The following is an 18916-nucleotide window of genomic DNA, read 5'->3' as shown; positions in this document are numbered from 1 at the left end:
TATATGATTTGAGGAGAGTTAAGGAAAAAGAGTTACGTGAAAAGGAGTTGATATGAAGGAGATATTGAGTTTACAGTATTGATTGGTAGAATGATTTGGATTAAGTGCTCACGACCTGGTGGGTGTTTTGGGCCTTTATTAGTGTTGTGGAGTTAATGGTCGGGAGAGCTGCCTGCCATCTCACCTTGGCGCGGAACAGCTCGAGGAAGAGGGCCAATTGTTGGAGCTTTGTCTCGTGAGTGAGCTGGGCTCGGGAGGAGTGGTTCAGCTAGCGGAGTGAAGCGGCTCGGTGTGCTTGGGCTGGTGACGGGGCTCGTCACGGCCTTGCTCCTTTTATAGGTGAGGAGAGCAGCAGCGGCGTTGCGCAAGGACGGGCGACGGCGTGGGCTGCGGTAGCTCGTCGTCAACGCGAACAGTGGCAGCGCTGAAGGCGCGAGTGTCGAGGACGTTGCAGCGGCGTGGGCGAGGTGGGGACGCGGGGGTGGGCGGCACGGCGTGGTACCGGCGGCAGTGCGCGGTCCCGTTGTGGGGCCGGTGTGTCGCGTGTGCGCGAGCGAGAGCGAGCGGGTGAGGCGGTTCGGCGGAAAAAATCTCGGCCGGCACTGTGCGTGGCGACCCCGATTTATAGCGAGGTGGGTGCTGCCATGACGGGTCATTTCAAGGTCATTGGTGTGGGTACTCTGTGGCTTCCAGGGAATGATGAAGTTATGGCAAAGGCGGTAGGCGCTGTCATGATTGTTTGGGAATTATGGCATGGTACGGTGACTCGAGAGGCTTTTATGGAAAGAGACGAGATGATTTTTCTGTCGTAGGTGCAAGCATGCGTATGCTTGTTACTGAATGGAACGAATGTACTAACGCAAGGCAAGAGTATAAAATAGTTTGCCTAGTAGTTATGTAATACCTCGTATAATGTTAGTATTATTTTACGTTACTAGTTTAATTGCAACCTAAGTTTTATTTTAGTGATTGTTGGAAATTGAGGTGGCCCTACTAAGTTGAGGATCTACACCAACTCACTTCAGAGTCGGTCGGCTTCTAGTTACTTAGTGTACCGGGTCCTTTTGACGGCAGAGCCGTCTTTTGCTTTCGGGAGGCAGAGCCTACCAACAGATGAAGCTGGCTTTCGGGTGGCAGAGACAACCTTCGATGAAGCCCAGACCCTTTTGTGATCCCGGGTGACAGAGCCAACCTTCGATGGATCACAACTCATACACTAAATGCTAAGCTTAACCGGGAGACTAACACTTATAAAGATGGTTACCTTATTGGAGCAACAAAGGAACACACACCTTGTGGTGGCTAACCTAGCACATTCTACCTATGCTCACTTCTACCATGCCCTTGGATGTGTGTGGGATGGAGTGGAGTAGTATGGCATGGCAAGGGATGACACCCTCCTTATATAGGCACCCATACCCTCTTGGATGAGTGACATATGTCACACTCTAGGAAGTTCCCTATAAATATCTAAGTTCCCTACAAATATCTATTTCTAGAAAATTCTAAATTTTACTATGACAAGAAAATATCCAAGCTTCATGTCTTCTTATGATTCTTGTGGAACATTCTAGAACTTTGTCATGGTGAATAAAATTATGTCATGATTTATCCTTATTTTTATAGAACCTTCTAGGAGTTTGCATTATATATTTCAACATTCCCCCTTAATCGTGATGAAAACTAGGATGTTACAGATCCATTCGCTCACGCCCAACTCGCAGCGAGCACTCGCTCACTCTCCCGACATTGGCACTTGCCTCAATCATCTCCTCCTCTAGCAGAGACCTGGGAGCTTCCTTCCCTCTCTCGCCTCGCTTGTACTCTCCTACTACAGGCACTCCGGTGCAAGATAATATAGGATTAGGGACGTACGGCCACATGGCCGGAACCAGGATAAACCCATGCGTTGCTGTGTTACCTCTTGTATCAACCATCTAAGATTAGGGACGCGCAACATCGATTATTAGTTGGCGCCAGGCCGCGAGGTCTGGACACCAACGATAATCTTGATAACTGTCTCGATAACACTTTCACTAAAACCGACTTAAATAGATTGTTGCAGCTACCACCCCCGACCGAAGACGACTGTCCTACAGTAAAAAAACGCATTCTAGGAGTAGAAAGAAGTGAAAAGGCCAGCAAAACCATAGGTGTTTCTGCACTAGTTTTTCTCTAAGGGCCAATTTGAAGTACTAAATGAAGTCTATTTACAAAACTTTTTTCACAGATGGATTGTAAATCGCGAGACGAATCTAATGATGCTAATTAATACATGATTAAGCAATAATTAGTGAATGGTTACTGTAGCATCACTGTTGCAAATCATGGATTAAGTAGGCTCATTATATTCGTCTCGCGATTTACAGCCCAACCATGCAAAAAGTTTTGTAAATAGACTTCATTTAGCACTTCAAATTAGTAAGATTCCTTTTCACTTTAATACGTTTACGACTTTTTTGCGTTTACGGGGTGGGAACTAAACAAGACCTAAATTGACCGGAAAGGGTCAACTCGGTTGGACACAATAGACAGACCGGGACAAGCAATTTCGCGGTGGAATCTCCGGTCCGCCCATTTTCGGATACAACAAAGAAGCCCCACCAGGAATGGCAGCAGAAACTGGCGCCGCCGAGCCCGAGCCCGAGCCCAGCCGCGCAGCAGCACAGCGCGGCCGCGGGCCGCATGGGTGGTGGCACGGGCGCGCGCCGGCAGAGGCCACAGGGACAAAGCGTTGGCGCTGCACATGACGCGGTGACGCCCGATTTTTCCACGCCGGAATCAGTGAGTGCGCAGCTCAGCAGCTGCCGTCTGCGCCCCGCGGCCCTGGCCCCGTCGTCGCGCGTGCAGCGCAGCGCAGCGGACGCGCCGGGCCGGTTTGACCAGCTTGCCGCCGTTTACACGGGCGCGGGTCAATCATCAATTAATTATCGTCATTAGATTCATCGCGAAAAGTTACATTCGTCTTTAAAATTTTTTTATAAATAGACTTCATTTAGTACTCCATACATACGAGATTCCCTTCTCGAAAAACGTACGCGAAAAATTTCCTCTGTAACCAAACACGGCCAATATTATTCATCAGATCAGCTGTACTGCTCCACGCACGAATACCTGGGAAACCCGGGGCCCAACCTGGAAAGTCTCTCGAAATTAAAAGGCTGCCGCCGCGGTGGGGGCCGGGCCCCACGCCGCCCCGCTAATCTCGCTACAAGAACAGGGCGCGGCGCCTTGCCGAGTTGCCGAGGCCCCGCCCGCCCTGAGCTCATCAGAGGCACTCGCCCCAGCAACGACTCCTCCGGAAAGAGAAAGCGTGCGCGGAAAATCTCATCACTCCCGCCACCGGCGCGTCCCGTGGCGTCCACCTTTTTAAGCCTCCCCCCGCTCCGATTCCCCTACCCGCACTCCCCCCTCCCCTGATCGAGTCGGGCGAGCTCCCCCCACCCGCTGCCGTTTCTCCGGCCGGATTTGGCGCTTTCCTTTTCTGCCCCGGCGGCAGGGGGAGGCGGTTTCGCCGTTCTCGGCTGTTGCGCCGTTTCCTTCGCCCCCCCCCCCCCCCCCCCCCCCCGATTCCGGGCATCGCCGCCGGTAATTCTGGCGGTTTCGTGATCTGTCCCCCGCGCTGCCGCTGCGGTTGCGGAAAAGGCCGTGGCTTTTTCCGCTCGCCGCAACGGGTGCTCCGTGCCTGCGCTAGCGCGTGCCGCCCAAGCCGACCGACCACACCTCGCGATCACGGGGAAGCGTCGCCGTGGCGGTCCGGCGACGGGGACGGGCGGTGACCGGTGGTGCTCAACAAAGTCTGGCGCCCCCCTCCTTTTTTTTTTTCGTGATGTGTCGCGCCGCGTCATAGTCGGATCATTAATTGGTCTTCCAGGTCAATCCCGGGCCTCCCGGCGTGTTCTTGACTTGTGCCGTGTTCGACCCGTGACGCCTGTGGTTGGCGGGCGAACGGGTCAAATTTCCTGCTCTTGATTCTTAGCGCCGCGGCCGCCGGCTCTCAGCCCAATGCTGCCGTGACGAAGGGGGAGCTTGGGAGCGGAGGAGGAGAGGCTCGTAAAGATCACGAGCTGGTCTTGGCCCGTGCGTCCGTGGGCGACCTCGGCGTATGGTTGGTGGCGCCTCCTGGTGCTGCTCGTAGTGCGCCGCCGCGATGGGCTGCGTCGCGTCCAAGAACGCCGTCTCGGTGACGCCGGCGGCCGACTCGTCCGGCGCGCTCAGGGACCGGGGCCAGCCGCGCGCGCCGGTGCCCTCGGGTCCGGTGCCGTTGCCGGTGCCCGCGGCGGCCGTGTCTTCCCTTCGCAGCTCATCGTCCACGGCGAGGAGGTCGGAGAAGGTCAAGGACGACGCCGAGGAGCAGGGAAAGGCCGTCGTCGCCGTGCCGGCCGCGTCCCGGAGCTTCCGGCTGCGGAGCCTGCGGAAGAGCCTGGAGGGGGAGCAGGTGGCGGCCGGGTGGCCGCCGTGGCTCAGCGCCGTCGCCGGGGAGGCCATCCAGGGGTGGATCCCGCTCAAGGCGGACTCCTTCGAGAAGCTGGAGAAGGTACTGTGGAGCTTTCGCCTGAGTTTTCCTGGGTGATATCATTTCGGTTGAGATTTCGTGACTGGTTCAGTTCAATAGCTCGTGGGTAATTTTCCATGACAAAATTTTGCGTGCATGTGGAACTTTGTAAGGATGATAGTTGTTGGGACTGTAATTTGGTCTAACTGGTTGGTATCTTTCTGGTGTCCTTTATCATTTGTGTGTTCAGTAGTACATTGTTGGTGTTACGACATGAACAATAAACTAGTATAAGCGACAAATGTCATGAGGATATAAGGGAGAAAAGGGATGTCACTTGGGTGATCTGGTGTCTCCTATGAGGCATCACATGGCTTAGTCGTCTCCATTATTGAAATGCTTTTCTGATAGGGTATTCACCTCGTTATACCATTTCTTCTATGTGATCACCATAATCATGGAGAGATAATTGGGAAACAAGGGGAATAAAATTGCGTTCTGTGCTGAACGATTTGTCAACCCGCATTCCTTCCTCAGTAAATATATGTCAATTTCGTCTAGATACATGTTTCTTATCTCCTCGAAAGGTCTGACCACTTCTGTTTCTTGCATTGTGTGTGTAGGTTGGGCAAGGCACTTATAGCAGTGTATTCAGGGCACGGGACCTTGAGACAGGAAAGATTGTTGCCCTGAAGAAGGTGCGATTTGACAATTTTGAGCCAGAGAGTGTTAGATTCATGGCAAGGGAGATACAAATATTAAGAAGGCTTGATCATCCTAATGTCATGAAACTGGAAGGCTTGATTACTTCTCGGTTATCATGCAGCCTTTATCTAGTTTTTGAATACATGGAGCACGATCTTGCTGGACTTTGCTCCTCCCCAGACATCAAATTCACTGAAGCACAGGTATGTTCAAGCAATTTGTTGTCTTCAGCTCAGCTTTGGGGTTACACTGTGTTAGCCTGGGTTTTCTGACAGTCACCTACTGCAGCTCAAGTGCTACATGAACCAGTTACTGTCAGGGCTGGAGCATTGCCATTCGCGTCGTGTGGTTCATCGTGATATCAAGGGTGCAAATCTGCTCGTGAATAATGAAGGGATTCTAAAGATTGCTGATTTTGGTCTTGCTAATTACTTTGATCCAAGCAAAAACCATCCTTTGACCAGCCGTGTTGTTACATTGTGGTACCGACCGCCTGAACTGCTACTAGGATCAACTCACTATGATGCAGCTGTTGATTTGTGGAGTATTGGGTGTGTATTTGCTGAGATGTTCCGTGGCAAACCTATATTGCAGGGAAGAACCGAGGTAATTATTTGGTTACATTAATTAATAGAGTTCATTTCCTGCATCTGCTGGTGGGCCTGATTCTTCATGTTTTTGTGGGATCTGGTTCTGTAACAGATTCTGTACTTGCGGTTTTCCTCCAATCCTGAATTCCTGATTCATTAGAAAACAAAAGTTTCATTTTGTGTCCTCTTTCTATTTTCTATTTTTAATAAAATCTCCCACTTTAGTTTGCCAGGAGTTTTAAATTCCCTATTGTGTAAATATGATATAGAATCTCTTCCATTTTTCAGGTGGAGCAGCTGCACAAGATTTTTAAGCTATGTGGTTCCCCTGCTGATGATTATTGGAAGAAGTCAAAGTTACCTCATGCAACAATATTTAAACCGCATCATCCATATCCTAGTACCCTTCGAGATGTTTTTAAAGAGGTACCAGAAAATGCATTGAGTTTACTAGAAACTCTTCTGTCGGTGGAGCCCTACAAGCGCGGCACTGCATCAGGTGCTCTTTCATCTGAGGTAAGACTGCATCATGTAATATCCTTCACTCGTGTATAAATGGTGACATACACGCAGTTCTCCTGCATTGTTCTAGAAAAATGTATAAATGGAGACATATTGGGGGAAAAAAACATTGTATTTGGACTTTGGAATTTAAGGTGTTGGTTTATTGAAATTTGCTGATCTGTTCTACTGCCTTTTTCTTTTTGTTATCCATCAGGAAAATATTATTTTTTACTCATATAGTCATATTGTTATCCTTCACTCGTGTATAAATGGTGACATACACGCAGTTCTCCTGCATTGTTCTAGAAAAATGTATAAATGGCGACATATTGGAAAAAAAAACATTGTATTTGAACTTTGGAATTTAAGGTGTTGGTTTATTGAAATTTGCTGATCTGTTCTACTGCCTTTTTCTTTTTGTTATCCATCAGGAAAATATTATTTTTTACTCATATTGTTATCAAAAAAATAATTCAAGAATATAACAGATTTTCAAATTAGTAGGCTTGTAGATCATCTGAATTGTAATATTGTAAGTTAAATTTTCAAGAGCAATGCAGATTGCAGAAAATTACTGTCAGTGTAACTTTCATTTAGTTTGGTGCATCTATCTTTTCACATGGCATTAGCATAGGGCCTATGAGCAAGAAATCCTTAGGTTTAGTGCAGGCAGAAATAAATTCTATAGGAATCACACAGCTCATGGTAGTGGGCGATTTATCCTGTTTATTTTTGTACAGTTTTTCAGGACAAAACCGTATGCATGTGAACCGTCGAGCTTGCCTAAATATACACCCAACAAGGAGATGGATGCAAAGTTACGAGAAGATGCGCTCAGGTAGGCTTTGTTAAATGTAGAACCAGTTTTTTTGAGAAAAGGAAGTCAGAAACTGAGGATTTGTTTTCTGCAAAAAAAAAAGGAAAAGGAAACTGAGGATGTGTTATTTATTATTTATTGCTTCTGTACAAATGTTTCACAAATTGAAATACCATCTTTTGCTGAGCAGCTCCCAACACCGAAACATAGTTGTGTTGTTATCTTTAGGAATCTTGATAGCTGGAAGTTGAACAGAAAAAGTTATTCCTTTTAATTTGAACGCTGCCCTAGTCTAGCGAAAACCTTAATTTCTCTCTCTTCCTTTTGCTTTTCCAGGAGAAAAGCCAGCAGAGGGCATGGCACTGAAGCATCCAAGAAGTCCTCAAGGCTCAGCAGAGCAGCAAGAGAACCTAGTGCAGTACCTAAGCAAATAAATAACACAGAGGTATCCTTCAGTTTTTTCTATGACTGGATGCTTCATCAAATGTTATCAGAAGATCGATTTAGCCCAGCTGTATAGATATTTAATTTGATGGTAACATTATTCTTCAAATCTCATGCTTTTCTTTCTTGTTTTAGGAGTCCAAAACCAATGTAAATGGAACCAAGGATGGCACAATACAGAATCGCGTGAAACTGAATGGTGATGCAAAGCTATTTGCAGACATACAACCAATGCCAGTCCATGTTAGAGAAAGGACTCGGCATGTTAAGAAAAACTCACGGGAGGAAGTCCCTTTCTCTGGGCCATTGAGTTTTTCTTCATCTAGTGGCTTTGCATGGGCCAAAAGACCACAGGAGGATTGCTCTTTTGCTAAATCACGGACGAGATCTAGTTCAAGAGGCCAATTTCCTGGTGACGTCGATCAGGACAGCAAGTCCCAAGCTAAAGAAAACATTGGCCTGAGGGAGCTACCTAGCAGAGATGTACCCATATCAATATCACGCGTCGACTCCAAAGTCCGAGACCGGGAGCCTCATGATGTAGCAAAGCGTGCAGTCCTGAAGAAGTGGTCACAGTTGGAGCGTCCAGATTCATTTGATTCTTGCGACACTTACCACTCTCAGAACTTCTCAAACGCGATGTATCTTGGGGGCACCCTCTCATCAAAGAATAGCTTCAAGGTGAGTTGATTCAATCATTTACTTGATATTGGTTTCTACCTTCATATCAACAAAGTTGTAACTAATATGCCATTTGAAACTCCAGGGCGACCATGATCAAGAAGAGAAGGTTGAATACTCAGGCCCTTTGTTGTCCCAGTCACACAAGGTCGATGAACTGTTGCAGAAGCATGAGCGCCACATCCGACAAGTCGTTCGGACATCATGGTTCAGGAGAGGTAATTCTTTTTCAGAATTGTTGTATACCTTTTCTCAGTGCATTGCCCCTGTTGCTTGTTCTGATACTCTTGTGTGTGAATCATAATTGATGGTTGCCTGATTATATGGTGGCAGGAAGAAAGCTGGACAAGTGAGAGCAAATGTTTGACCATTTCTTTTGATTGGAGAAGCTTGATGCATAGAGAAGTGGAGAGCATGTCAGTTTCTGATGGCCTTTACTGTCAGAGTCCGGGAACTGGCAACTGCTGCTGACGATTGAACTGTTGACTGAAAGCATAAAAAACAAGAGATGGCCCCAGCTCACCGCAAAATTTGAGAAACTGTGCCTCCACTAGATTTGTATTACTTTGGCGTGGGTTGTAGATTCCCCGAGGACGCCTATGTTTGCATCCTTTTTGTGTAGAAGGAGCAGTTAACAGCTGAGGAGCCGCTGTGGTCGATCAAATATTCAGACCATCGTGCAGTCCGAACCAATAACCACCGCACCATGACGCGATTGTTGTAAAGGTAGACTTTGTAAAGAAAAGGTAAAATCAAATAATCTTTAATCATGCTCTGCCGCACTAGCGCCTCTCTCTGGCAACTATCAATCCAACCGCTCGGTTGGCATCTTGGTGAGAAGGAACCAGGAAAGCATCAGGTTGCTGTGTTCTTGATGGTTCGGCGTCTCTGGCATTGCAACTGCAAAGCCTTAACTATGAAGGGAACCACAAGATCTGTTCGTTTAGCTAGAAATTTCAATCCGCTATGCCGTAACTCTGACTATAATATGATAAAGCCTGTAACGCCAATTTACATGCATCTGTTACATGTTGCTGCTGCTGAAATTTTCAAAGTAACCCATGAGATACGTTTTACTAGTACAAATTCGTGTAGTATTATGAAGATGTAGCCGTTGACATAGCATGCCCAAAAGATGCGTATCTGAGTGCAGATGGAACCAATAGCTACAACACCATGGTGCGACTGTTGCATTGTGCTTATACTCCGCTGCTGTACGAGCACTGGATCTCTCGCTGGCAAATAATCCCGTTGGCGTCGTGTTGCTGTTTTCTGGTCTGGTTCAGGTGTCCAGCGCTGCCTGGCATCTGAACCGCAAGCCTGAACTCTGACGCGAGCCAGTTGGACGTTGCGCAACAACCATGGATTCAGAAGCATGTGCATGTGCTGCTCGCACGGATCGACTGCTTCCGGAATCCGGAACAACTAGAAATGGTCGCGGCGTTGTCGCGTATGGCCAGTGTGTCGGCTGTATTTCGCATCATATGTTTGTAGTTGATGCGGGCTTTAGTTCGTGCATAGAATATTTATTGTTTCAGATTTTCAGACTGCTCTCATCATTTCTAATCTTTTATCTTTACTGATTGCATGATTTCTGATAGGGCAATTTCAGGTGTTACAACCATGCTTGGTATATTTAAGAGTATTGAACAGCAAGCATGATTCTCCACGGTGTCATCATTCAGAGTAGACCACAACATCTGACTTCAAGCAGAGTGATTCAGAAATCTTAACCATATGTATGATGGAATAGATCAAATGATTGAAATAGAGAAATATTATATTTGTGATAGGATCCATTGCATGAAAAAATTACTGATATCATATACAAACATGAGACAAATAAAGCTTTGTAAAGTAATTCCAATTGTAGAAATATCTCATGAATGCTTGTATCTTGACAAATATGTGCAATATATATGTTGGTGGCATTAATTATAGAAACTAAATGAGTGTAAGGTCTTTAGGTTCCAGCTTCTATGTTTGGTTATCATTACTCCAACCTTTCCATATATAAAGGCTCTTAGGAAAAGATGATGAGCTTTGTACAAGATGGGAAGTAGAGACTTATGCTTCGATGGACCTCGTAAGATTTCAATCCATATGTAGTAAACATGGGACAGAAGTCAGAAGGTACATGAGTATATGCGTAAATGATGCTTAAAGTAACATCGAAGGGGCTCATTATGTTTTTTCCTAAGCAGAGGAAAAGTAATGAAATTTTCTTGTAGATTGCTGCAGCAGTCTTAACAAATGCCTTCGTTTAAATATCCAGATGAGAAAATTTTGAATGTTCTTAACTGCACATATGTCCAACACACCAGAACCAAGCATGACCTCCTCGATGTTCTGTGCGGTTTTTGCAGATGCCTCCATGAAGATCAGGCCATGTTCGTTTGCAAACTGCACGCCTTCGTCGTAGCTCATTGCACGCCTGTGAGACAGATCACATTTGTTCCCAATCAGCATTATCGTCATGTTGGCGTTGGCGTGCTGCCTCACATCCTCCGGACAGCTCGCGAGGTGATTGAAAGTCTTCCTTGTGGAATCAATCCAACATGGATTCCAATGGTACTATCAGCATGATTCAGGTGAGCATAAAAAGACTGCCCAAGCAAACTTTGGGATGTAATTACCTGGTGATATCGTAGACCAAAAGAGCACCAACGCCGCCCTCTTTAGTATGATCTAGTTATGGATCTGAATGATTCTTTGCCTGCTTGTAATGTTAAAAGATAATCGCATCAGATCGGATCGATGATCCATGTGGTCACGTGGCCATTTCATATAACAGTAGCTCGAACTGAAAATTGGCCTAATGTGAGAATGTTTAGCTAACACGAATTTCACCAGCGTGGGGGCGACTGACAAAGAACAAGGAATATCCATTATATTGCAACTTTAGAGCTCAGCAAGCCGCAAGGTTTTCATCATGGAAGAAAATTATGCCACAGCAATTGGACATCCTAAATACCAGTTTGCGATCATACTCGACCGGTCAAGTACATGATTAACCAGGCAAGCAGAAATGGTAGGATATATCCTAGGAGTAGTAAAACAATCTCTAGCAGAAATGTGAAATATTAACTATCAAATATGTGATATGTGTATTGTTGAAAACAACTCATATCATGAGCTCAGGAAGGTACCAGCAGTACCAGATCATAGACTTGGCTGCCAGCAAGGCTGTAGGTGCAAAGACAAGCGTTGTCCAGGTGAGCTTTAGTGTCATTGTCCTTCTTCATACTCTCCAATTCATCATCATCCTTGTTTGGCCTGTCATGACTCATGACGATGGGATGATAGCCTGAAATACAAAATGGCATAGGCAAAAATAATCATTCACATATTATCACACCAAGAAGCAATCAGTTTTTAGATGCAGTCTACAGTAAAGGAAATACAAGTTAGCATCAACTGACAGGAAAGCAAACTTCCAGGAGGTAAGTGTAACACCCCTGTGTTAATTGTGCTCGCTAATCAAGATTTATCTCGTTAATCGTGGACTCAAGTTGTCGTTAACGCTAATCGTGTTCGCTTAGTAAACATCTGCTTAGCCGTTTTCAATCTCGTTTTTATCATCAATCCGAGCTCCAAATCAATTTTCGCCCAAAACGAAAGTTGTAGATCTTTCCTTCCTCTACAACTTTTATTTTGGCCAAATTTCAAGTTCCTATATGAAAATTGGAGTTTCAACTGGTCAAACTCGGGCTAAAATCATTTAAACGAGCAAACAGTGCCCCTCCTGTGCTCGACACTGTGCCCCGACGCCCATACCGCCGCTGTGGTCGCCGGCGAGCGCGTCCACGCGTCGGCAATCGCGCCCGACGCCGCTCTTCTCCTCTCACGGACGCCTCGAAGCTTCCCGTGCCGTCCCAATCCTCCTTTCTCCTCCTCAGTGCACGACGAGCCGAGCTCGAGCGAGCAGCACCGAGCGAAACCGCCGCCGCTCGTCGCACCGGCAAATCTTCGCCGCCGTAGCTCGATTCGTCGCGCTCCAACCCACTGCACCTCGCCCCTAAACCACTCCATCCCTCCACGAACGCGGCCGTGCCCTACCCCGGCCAAAGTCAAGCTCCAGAACGCGGCCGCCATTACCGACCTTCGTCAAGCTCCGCCCCGAGCTTCACCCCTCACGTCGACGACCCCCTTCCGGCCTTCCTCCGCGCAAAATCGATCCACGGTGAGCTCGGCCGCACCCTACTCGTGCTCCTCGACTTCTTTCCCACCCGAATCCGCTCTGCGCCGCCGCCGTTTGGCCGCCGCGCCCGCGTGGTGCGCCGCCCGCGCACGCCGCCGGGTCTCCCTGCGCCTCCCCGTGCGCCGCTGCCGCGCGCCCTAGGGCCGCCTAGAACCCCTAGCCGCGCTGCCGCCCGCCTCCGCCGCCGACCGGCCCTGACCGGGCCGGAACGCCGCCGCCGCCGTTGCCCTGCCCCCTGCGCCGCCGCTAGCCGCGCTGCGCGCGTGCCCCCCCTGCGCCGCCGCGGGCGGTGGCTCCGCTGAGCTGCCTAGGCCGCGGGCGGGCCAGGCCGCGCCGCCGGCGAGCAGCGGGCGGGCCAGGACGCCACCGCCGCCGCGGTGCTGGCCGCCCCGCCGGCCACGGTCGTGGTGCACGGCGCGCGTAAAGCAGAGGAAGGGGGGCGAGCTGGGCCGGCGCCCACTGCCATGTGGGGCCCGGCTGTCAGCCCCCCCTTTTATCTTTTTAGTGTTTCTAAATTTTAGTTATATTGGCTGAAAACTTCTAGAATTTGTAGAAAAATGAAGAAAAATCCTAAAAATGCAAAGTAAATTTTGTTAGCTTTCTAAAATCATGATCTTCAGAGGAAAAATACTTAAGCATGCATTTTATCACTTTTGCTCTGTTGAAATTTTGGTTTGCGTTAAACCTAATTTATTTATTACCGGTTGTTCTAGGGCTCTAAAAATTATGGAAAATTCGCAGTGGCTTACTCATTTCATGTGTAGCCCATTGTAAAAGTTTCATGACCTGTTGCTATGCACTTTTGGGTAGATCTGTTTATATTTTGTTTACCTTGCTAGGGTTTTAAATGCTTTGTTAGCAGCAATAATTGTTGGAAAAATTTGGGTGGCAGGCTTTACTGCTTCTCGTTGAGCTGGTTAAATATTGTTGCTAGGTCATGTTTGCAAGTTAGGGTTTTGCTTATATTTTGCCCTAGCCTTGCTCTTTTCTTTATTTCAATGTTGTTAGTGGTTTATTTTTCTTGCAGGTGTAACTTTAGCAAAGCAAGTATCGGTTTTAATCCATGATGCTTTAAGCTAATTTTAGTAGTTGTTTTTGGAAGGAAACACTTCAGGCTAAAATGTTTTGAAATTGCCATCGCATCAGAAGCACTCATGCATTGCATTGTGTTCTAATTGTGCATGGCATAATTTTTATTCGTGTAGACGCCACGAACGAAGCTATCCACGAGCTAGTTGCTGAGCCGGTCCAGGAGCCACGAGCAGAAGAGCCGCAGAAGGATGCCGTTGAGCCCACTCCAGAGGTTTTTGTTAACCCCGCTGACCTGCAAGGCAAGCCCCGGAGCATAACCATAATTTAAATTATTCAATGTTTATTTAAGTATTTGTGCATTTAAGTTTTAGGAGTTGTATGAAACCCTAGTATGCATGTTCTCCCTAGGTACCTATGAGACCATACTAGTGTGCAGGTATCGTTAGCAATGCTCCGCTAAGTAGGATTCCGGTAGAAGTCGAGTGATTGCTATCACTCGCGAGTTTTAGGATCTTGATTCCTTAGCTATGGCTTTGAAATGAGTTGTTGAGTAAAGAGAAATGGAGACCGGGCGGAAATGAGTTGGATTAATGGTATAGAATGGATGAAAAGGAATCTCCGCCTGTGTCGATTGAGGACCGTTCCGTTGTTGGCAGTGTTGATCGAGGATTGAACAGTACTAACCACATACCGGAAGTAGGAGGTAGTCGAAACCGGTAAGCTGTGTACCACTTTACAGCGGTGATTTGAATTCCGTCATGCTACGCTGGGCGTGGGAGTTGGCGGGTGTTGGATAGGATGCCGCCTCCGGGTTCTCCGGGAGTTCACCGCGAGGGGCCATCACCTGGGTTTTAGCGGGCGTAGTTCAGATGCCGTGCTAATGATGGAAATAGTTGACGCGCGTGATCCGACGGGGTTTACATGCGTCGTGTGAGTTAGGTCCACCTTGCAAGGTTAAATCGGATCGATTCGCCGTGACTCGCGGTTATGAGAGCCTTGATGTCTTTGTCACATCGTAGTAAGAAAGTGGAATGAAAACGGAATGGAAAAAGGCTGGTTTGGTAGTTGCTGAAAGATAATCTGTTCCACCATGTGTGCTCTAGATGATTAGGCGAATTTAGTTAATACTTGGTATACTAAATGGAGCTAAAATATTGAAAGTAAGGATTCACTTCTAGCAGCCTTTCAGCAAAAGAACTCCAGAGCCAAAAAGCTTTGCATGTCTAGATAATGGGCTAAGCATACCCAAAGTCGGGTAAGCCTTGCTGAGTATTAGTATACTCAGGGTTGTTGTTGTAACCCTTCTTAACAGGTTGTGTCCCCGCTGACTTCGAGGAGATCTGCGCGTCCTGGATTGGACAGCCGCTGCCTCCGGGTTGGACCGTCGAGTGGGCCCCGTCTTCCACATGAAGATCGGGCAGGTTGGCATCACATCGGTGGGCAGGATGTGGAGCTCACCTTGTATCGTCGTCGTGGTTATCGTATTGTATTTCGAACTCAGTTTTAAACTTCCGCTGTGTTTTAAACTCTGTCGTTTGTATTCGAACCTTTTATGTAAAACCTGTGTTGTAAATTAATTTGAAGATTTCTGTATGCTGGTATCACCTGTGCTCGTCTTCGTACGGGTCTAAGTGCAATTGTGATCCTGGAGTACAGTAGTTTAATCGGGATTTACCCGACAGCCTGTCAGGTTACACCGTTTTAAGTGCACAGTAACTTGATTAAGTATTAAGATGATGATTAGTGCATTTAAGCCGGTTTAATTTGGACGGTGCTGCTACAGTAAGCTAGAAGTTAATCCTGCTACCTAGGTCCTACTTCTACAGTTGCTAGACCAATCCACTTTGATATACAAATGAGTTGTAGATCAGAGTATGATCCTTTGTCAAACGCAGCAACACAGAGAGAAGGAAGGACCAAACTGCTACAGATCCACATCAAGGAGCATTCAAACGTGATGCACAACCAGTTGAAGGAGCTAGATATAGTCATACAGAAAGCTTTCAAGTCAAGGTATTTTTGGCAGATGTCTAAATGTAACAGTTGCATGGGTTGAACCAATGAGTGATCCAGATGAAGAGATGCAGCAGGTTTCATTCTCTCCTTTTCTCATACACTGTTTTTGCCACTAATCATTATTCATCCCTGAAAATCATGCAGCAGATGAATGCCCCATTTTGTTAGATCATTCCTTTTATCTCGTGACTTGTGCTGGGTTCCCCTCATTGATGGTCCTGCAGTTTGTTAATAAATCACACGACAACCGTTTTGTTATAATCTTCGTACCACATGTATTTCTATATTTGACATAACTACTTGTTCTATTTGAACTCGGTTTTATACTTAACAGAGCTGAACCTTGTAAGCATTTGGTCGAGCATGTGGTGGGCGCTGAGTGCTTGCCTTCTTTATGGTGGCAGCGATGCTCAATTTCTTCCCCACGGCAGTGAAGACATGGCGTGAGGAGGCGGCTGCTGCTACCAACGAACGAAGGAAAGTAGCAGCAGAGGGCGGAGAGAAAGGGAGGCATACGCACCGTGTCCCAAATCTGGAGCTCGATGGTGGTCATCCGCCCCGAACTCGACGCCGATGGTGAGGACTGAGGTCGTGGACAGACTGGAAGCGCTTGTCGGTGAACTGCAGCAGCAGGCACAACTTGCCAACGCCTGCTTATTGCGTCGCGTCGCCGGCAGCAGCGGCCAAGCAGAGCGAAAACCCGTCAGCGATCGCTAGAGCCAAAGCGGGGACCTGTGGCTGTTATTTTTAGTATTTTGTTTGAACCCATATAGTATTTTTTACCCCTCTTTTGCTTACTAACAGATATAGTTATCATCTTGTAAGCATATAGTATTTTTTTGAACCCATTTAAATCAGACCAATTTGGATATCTGCTAATGCAGCAGTTGAGTCTGTCAGAGCAAAGTATAATGCATAGCATCCTAGGAAAACAGTAATCTTAGTAGGAAGAAAAAAAACTTGAGCAAAAAGTACCTTAACTATTAATGCAGTGTTCTCTTGTGGTTTCCAAAGAAGATATTTGCCAAACTTAAGGCATCTGCTTTGAACTGTTGCAGTTGAAATGATTGAACATTAAAAGTCCCATCAGATGCATGCTGTGATGAGAGCAAGTCCACAAATATTTAGTGCATGTCCTATTTTACATTGAAAATATTGGACTAACTACTAAGCAAAAATTATTCAGATGTTTCTGGATGCATTAATTAAGACAGGTCACGCCTTGTACCATCAATCCAATATGCAGTGGTATTGTTAAAGTTGGAAAGAGTATCATTTAGAATGTAATCAGGATGGACTGAATCCGAAGATATCAGCACACAATTATTATTGAAAACACTTTGTTCTGAAATGGCAGTCATCAAAGTTGAAATTATTTTGCTGATAATGGTGGATCTTAGAAAACTGGCAAACTATAGGATTAGGATTAAAAGTTTGAGGTTTGTGTTTGGCGAAATAAAAATATCATATATATCAGAGAAAAAGAGGTCACTGAAAATAGTTACCTGCAAACTGAGAGTTCATAAGCCTCAGTAATCTTAAGCGAAATTGAACTCCAGTCATCAGCCAATCCAACCAATTGACTCATCATCACATTGCCAATAATGGTATCTTTTTCGAGATGCATAATTCATCTGAAAATGTAACCTGCAGTAAGCCATTTCAACAAGCAAATGGTATAGACATGAGTATACATGGAAATTAGAAGTGAACAATACACAGTTGACAGTAATTTAAAAGGAGCATATTGCACAATATTCAGTCTAAGGTAGCACAATATCTTGTTCGAGTGAACTACACCAGTTAATGGAATTATGCTAATATTTGTGTAGTATCTAAATTCTAAAACATGACACTTAACCAGTGATGCAAGAAGTATGCAGTGCAGAGCAACCGCCTAGCAACAGGTTTGTAGCTAAACAACAATGATTGCAGAATCGAAAAATTATTATAAAGTCTGAATTGTTGGGGAACGGAAATATTTAACATTGAAGTTTCATATTAGATAACACAATAATGATTAATTTGTGCATATTAGTCAATAAATGAATTGTTACTATGTTCATGTTTTGGGTTTGTGCCATCAGGAACTAAGCCGCTACTTCACCATTTGTCAAGAAATACATTCCGAGGGTAGCTAATTTATGATCCCAGATTCCAGGGGAGAAGCTGTGAGTGTTCCTGGATATGCATATTGTGTCTGGATGGCTCTGGCTGAAGGCTCCTTTTTCACGCTCCCATAGCAGATCAAGGTCTGGTTACGCCTTCTGAATGCTCTTTCTTTTGTATGTCCCAGACCAGATCAAGGTTCGTTCTTTCTCATCATAATCTATTTAGGTTGAGGCTTGGTCAAGGAGGGGCAGAGGGAGCTGGCATGGCGCCACCATAGCGTGGGAGCGAGATGGAGAAACGGCAGTAGCCCAGCCGGTGAAGGCGACGTGTGCGAGGAGCTGAGGGGGATCGTCAGGCGGTGGAGGAGCAACCATGGTGAGAGTGAAGAGGACTTACGGCGTGGGCCGCAGGCTGTCGAGCTCGCGGGAGGAACCAGATAGGGGTAGGTGATGGGGAGGAAAGCAGGGAGGGAAGGGAAGGGGAGATGAGGAGTGGAAGAGCGGGAGGTTGAGACTACGGCAGGGAGAGCGGGCAGCGGCAACGCGTCGGGCGAGCGCAGGTCGGTGGCCGGCGGGCAGGCAGGTGGCAGAGGGCAGCGGACCGTGCTGCAGGTGGAGAGGGAGGAGCGGGCGGTGCGGCAGGCATAGAGCAGAGCGCGGCAGAGAGGAGGAAGGGTGGCAACCAAGTGGAGGGCGAGCCGCGTCCAGACGCGGCAGCTGCCGGCGGCGCAAGAGCACGGCCCAGGCGATGCCAGGCTGAGGAGCAACACCGGGCCGCGCGGCCGAGGGAGGCCCGTCGGATTGGCGTGGCTGTTCGGTGGTCGGCCTCCGCCGGCTCGCGGGAGCCACCGCGCCATGGCCTCGGCCTGGTCGCGCGCGGGCCTGGGGCCAACGCCTGGCTAGCTACGCACGCCCTGATTTCTACCTCTGCGCACTGGGGCGCCGCGTGGAAGAGGAGAAGAGCGAGCCAGCAATCCGCTGGGCGAGCCGGGAGCGGCAGGCGGAGGGCGCGACGACAGGCTCGCGAGGCGCCGGGAGTCCGGGACGTCGCGGCTAGTCGAAGGCTCGAGGCGAAGGGCAGAGGCCGGCGGGCGGACCGGCAGGTCGAGGGCACGACGGCGGGCTCGCGACGCGGCGGCGGCGGCGATGTTGAGGAGGAGAAGGGGAAAGAGGAAGAGAGAGAAGGGACCGCGGGTTGATTTATGTGAAGTCCGAGGACTTTTTTGCAAAATGGCCGGGATTCGCCCGATCTGAACCGTGCGCGCGTCTGATCCAACGGCTAGGAAAAAAACGGACGACGTGGCCTCATTGGTTGGCCTT

At 47.6% G+C, this 18916-nt stretch overlaps 2 protein-coding genes across 20 annotated transcripts; one reads left to right on the top strand and one right to left on the bottom strand.

Annotated features, from left to right (window-relative positions):
* Positions 1-3247: 3247 nt before the first annotated feature.
* LOC120658517 (protein IMPAIRED IN BABA-INDUCED STERILITY 1-like) lies at positions 3248-9006 on the top strand. Its single transcript, XM_039936766.1, has 9 exons — positions 3248-4537; positions 5119-5403; positions 5489-5806; positions 6079-6306; positions 7035-7132; positions 7448-7556; positions 7691-8236; positions 8322-8454; positions 8570-9006. The coding sequence occupies exons 1-9, from the start codon at positions 4151-4153 to the stop codon at positions 8587-8589; spliced, it is 2124 nt and encodes a 707-aa protein (XP_039792700.1). The 5' UTR covers positions 3248-4150; the 3' UTR covers positions 8590-9006.
* A 1297-nt stretch (positions 9007-10303) lies between these two features.
* On the bottom strand, positions 10304-18412 carry LOC120658629. Of its 19 annotated transcripts, XR_005668749.1 has the most exons (7): positions 17994-18409; positions 16991-17132; positions 16461-16582; positions 16006-16135; positions 11395-11543; positions 10873-10952; positions 10304-10771 (listed from the first exon to the last, which is right to left on the bottom strand). XR_005668749.1 is itself a non-coding variant. In XM_039936902.1 (4 exons), the coding sequence occupies exons 1-4, from the start codon at positions 17110-17112 to the stop codon at positions 11374-11376; spliced, it is 486 nt and encodes a 161-aa protein (XP_039792836.1). In that variant the 5' UTR covers positions 17113-18409; the 3' UTR covers positions 11227-11373. The 19 variants fall into 19 exon arrangements, 1 of the variants encoding a protein (XP_039792836.1); XR_005668760.1 differs by having other exon boundaries at positions 16006-16217; positions 16461-16534; positions 16991-18412; XR_005668757.1 differs by having other exon boundaries at positions 16461-16534; positions 16991-18411.
* Positions 18413-18916: the final 504 nt, after the last annotated feature.

The sequence above is a fragment of the Panicum virgatum genome, chromosome 2N, assembly GCF_016808335.1.
Source record: "Panicum virgatum strain AP13 chromosome 2N, P.virgatum_v5, whole genome shotgun sequence".
Lineage (NCBI taxonomy): Eukaryota > Viridiplantae > Streptophyta > Magnoliopsida > Poales > Poaceae > Panicum > Panicum virgatum.
Note: the sequence above shows the minus strand (reverse complement) of the source record. Positions and strands in the feature narration are given on the sequence as shown.

Excerpts from the sequence above, each read along its gene's own strand:
- LOC120658517 (XM_039936766.1), top strand. The coding sequence starts at position 4,151 with ATGGGCTGCGTCGCGTCCAAGAACGCCGTCTCGGTGACGCCGGCGGCC. Across the intron at positions 4,538-5,118 it reads CCTTCGAGAAGCTGGAGAAG|GTTGGGCAAGGCACTTATAG; the intron begins GTACTGTGGAGC and ends TTGTGTGTGTAG. Across the intron at positions 5,404-5,488 it reads TCAAATTCACTGAAGCACAG|CTCAAGTGCTACATGAACCA; the intron begins GTATGTTCAAGC and ends CACCTACTGCAG.
- LOC120658629 (XM_039936902.1), bottom strand. The coding sequence starts at position 17,112 with ATGCATCTCGAAAAAGATACCATTATTGGCAATGTGATGATGAGTCAA. Across the intron at positions 16,525-16,990 it reads TATGAACTCTCAGTTTGCAG|ATGCCTTAAGTTTGGCAAAT; the intron begins GTAACTATTTTC and ends AGTTCAAAGCAG. Across the intron at positions 11,544-16,005 it reads AGCTCCAGATTTGGGACACG|GCTATCATCCCATCGTCATG; the intron begins GTGCGTATGCCT and ends TTTGTATTTCAG.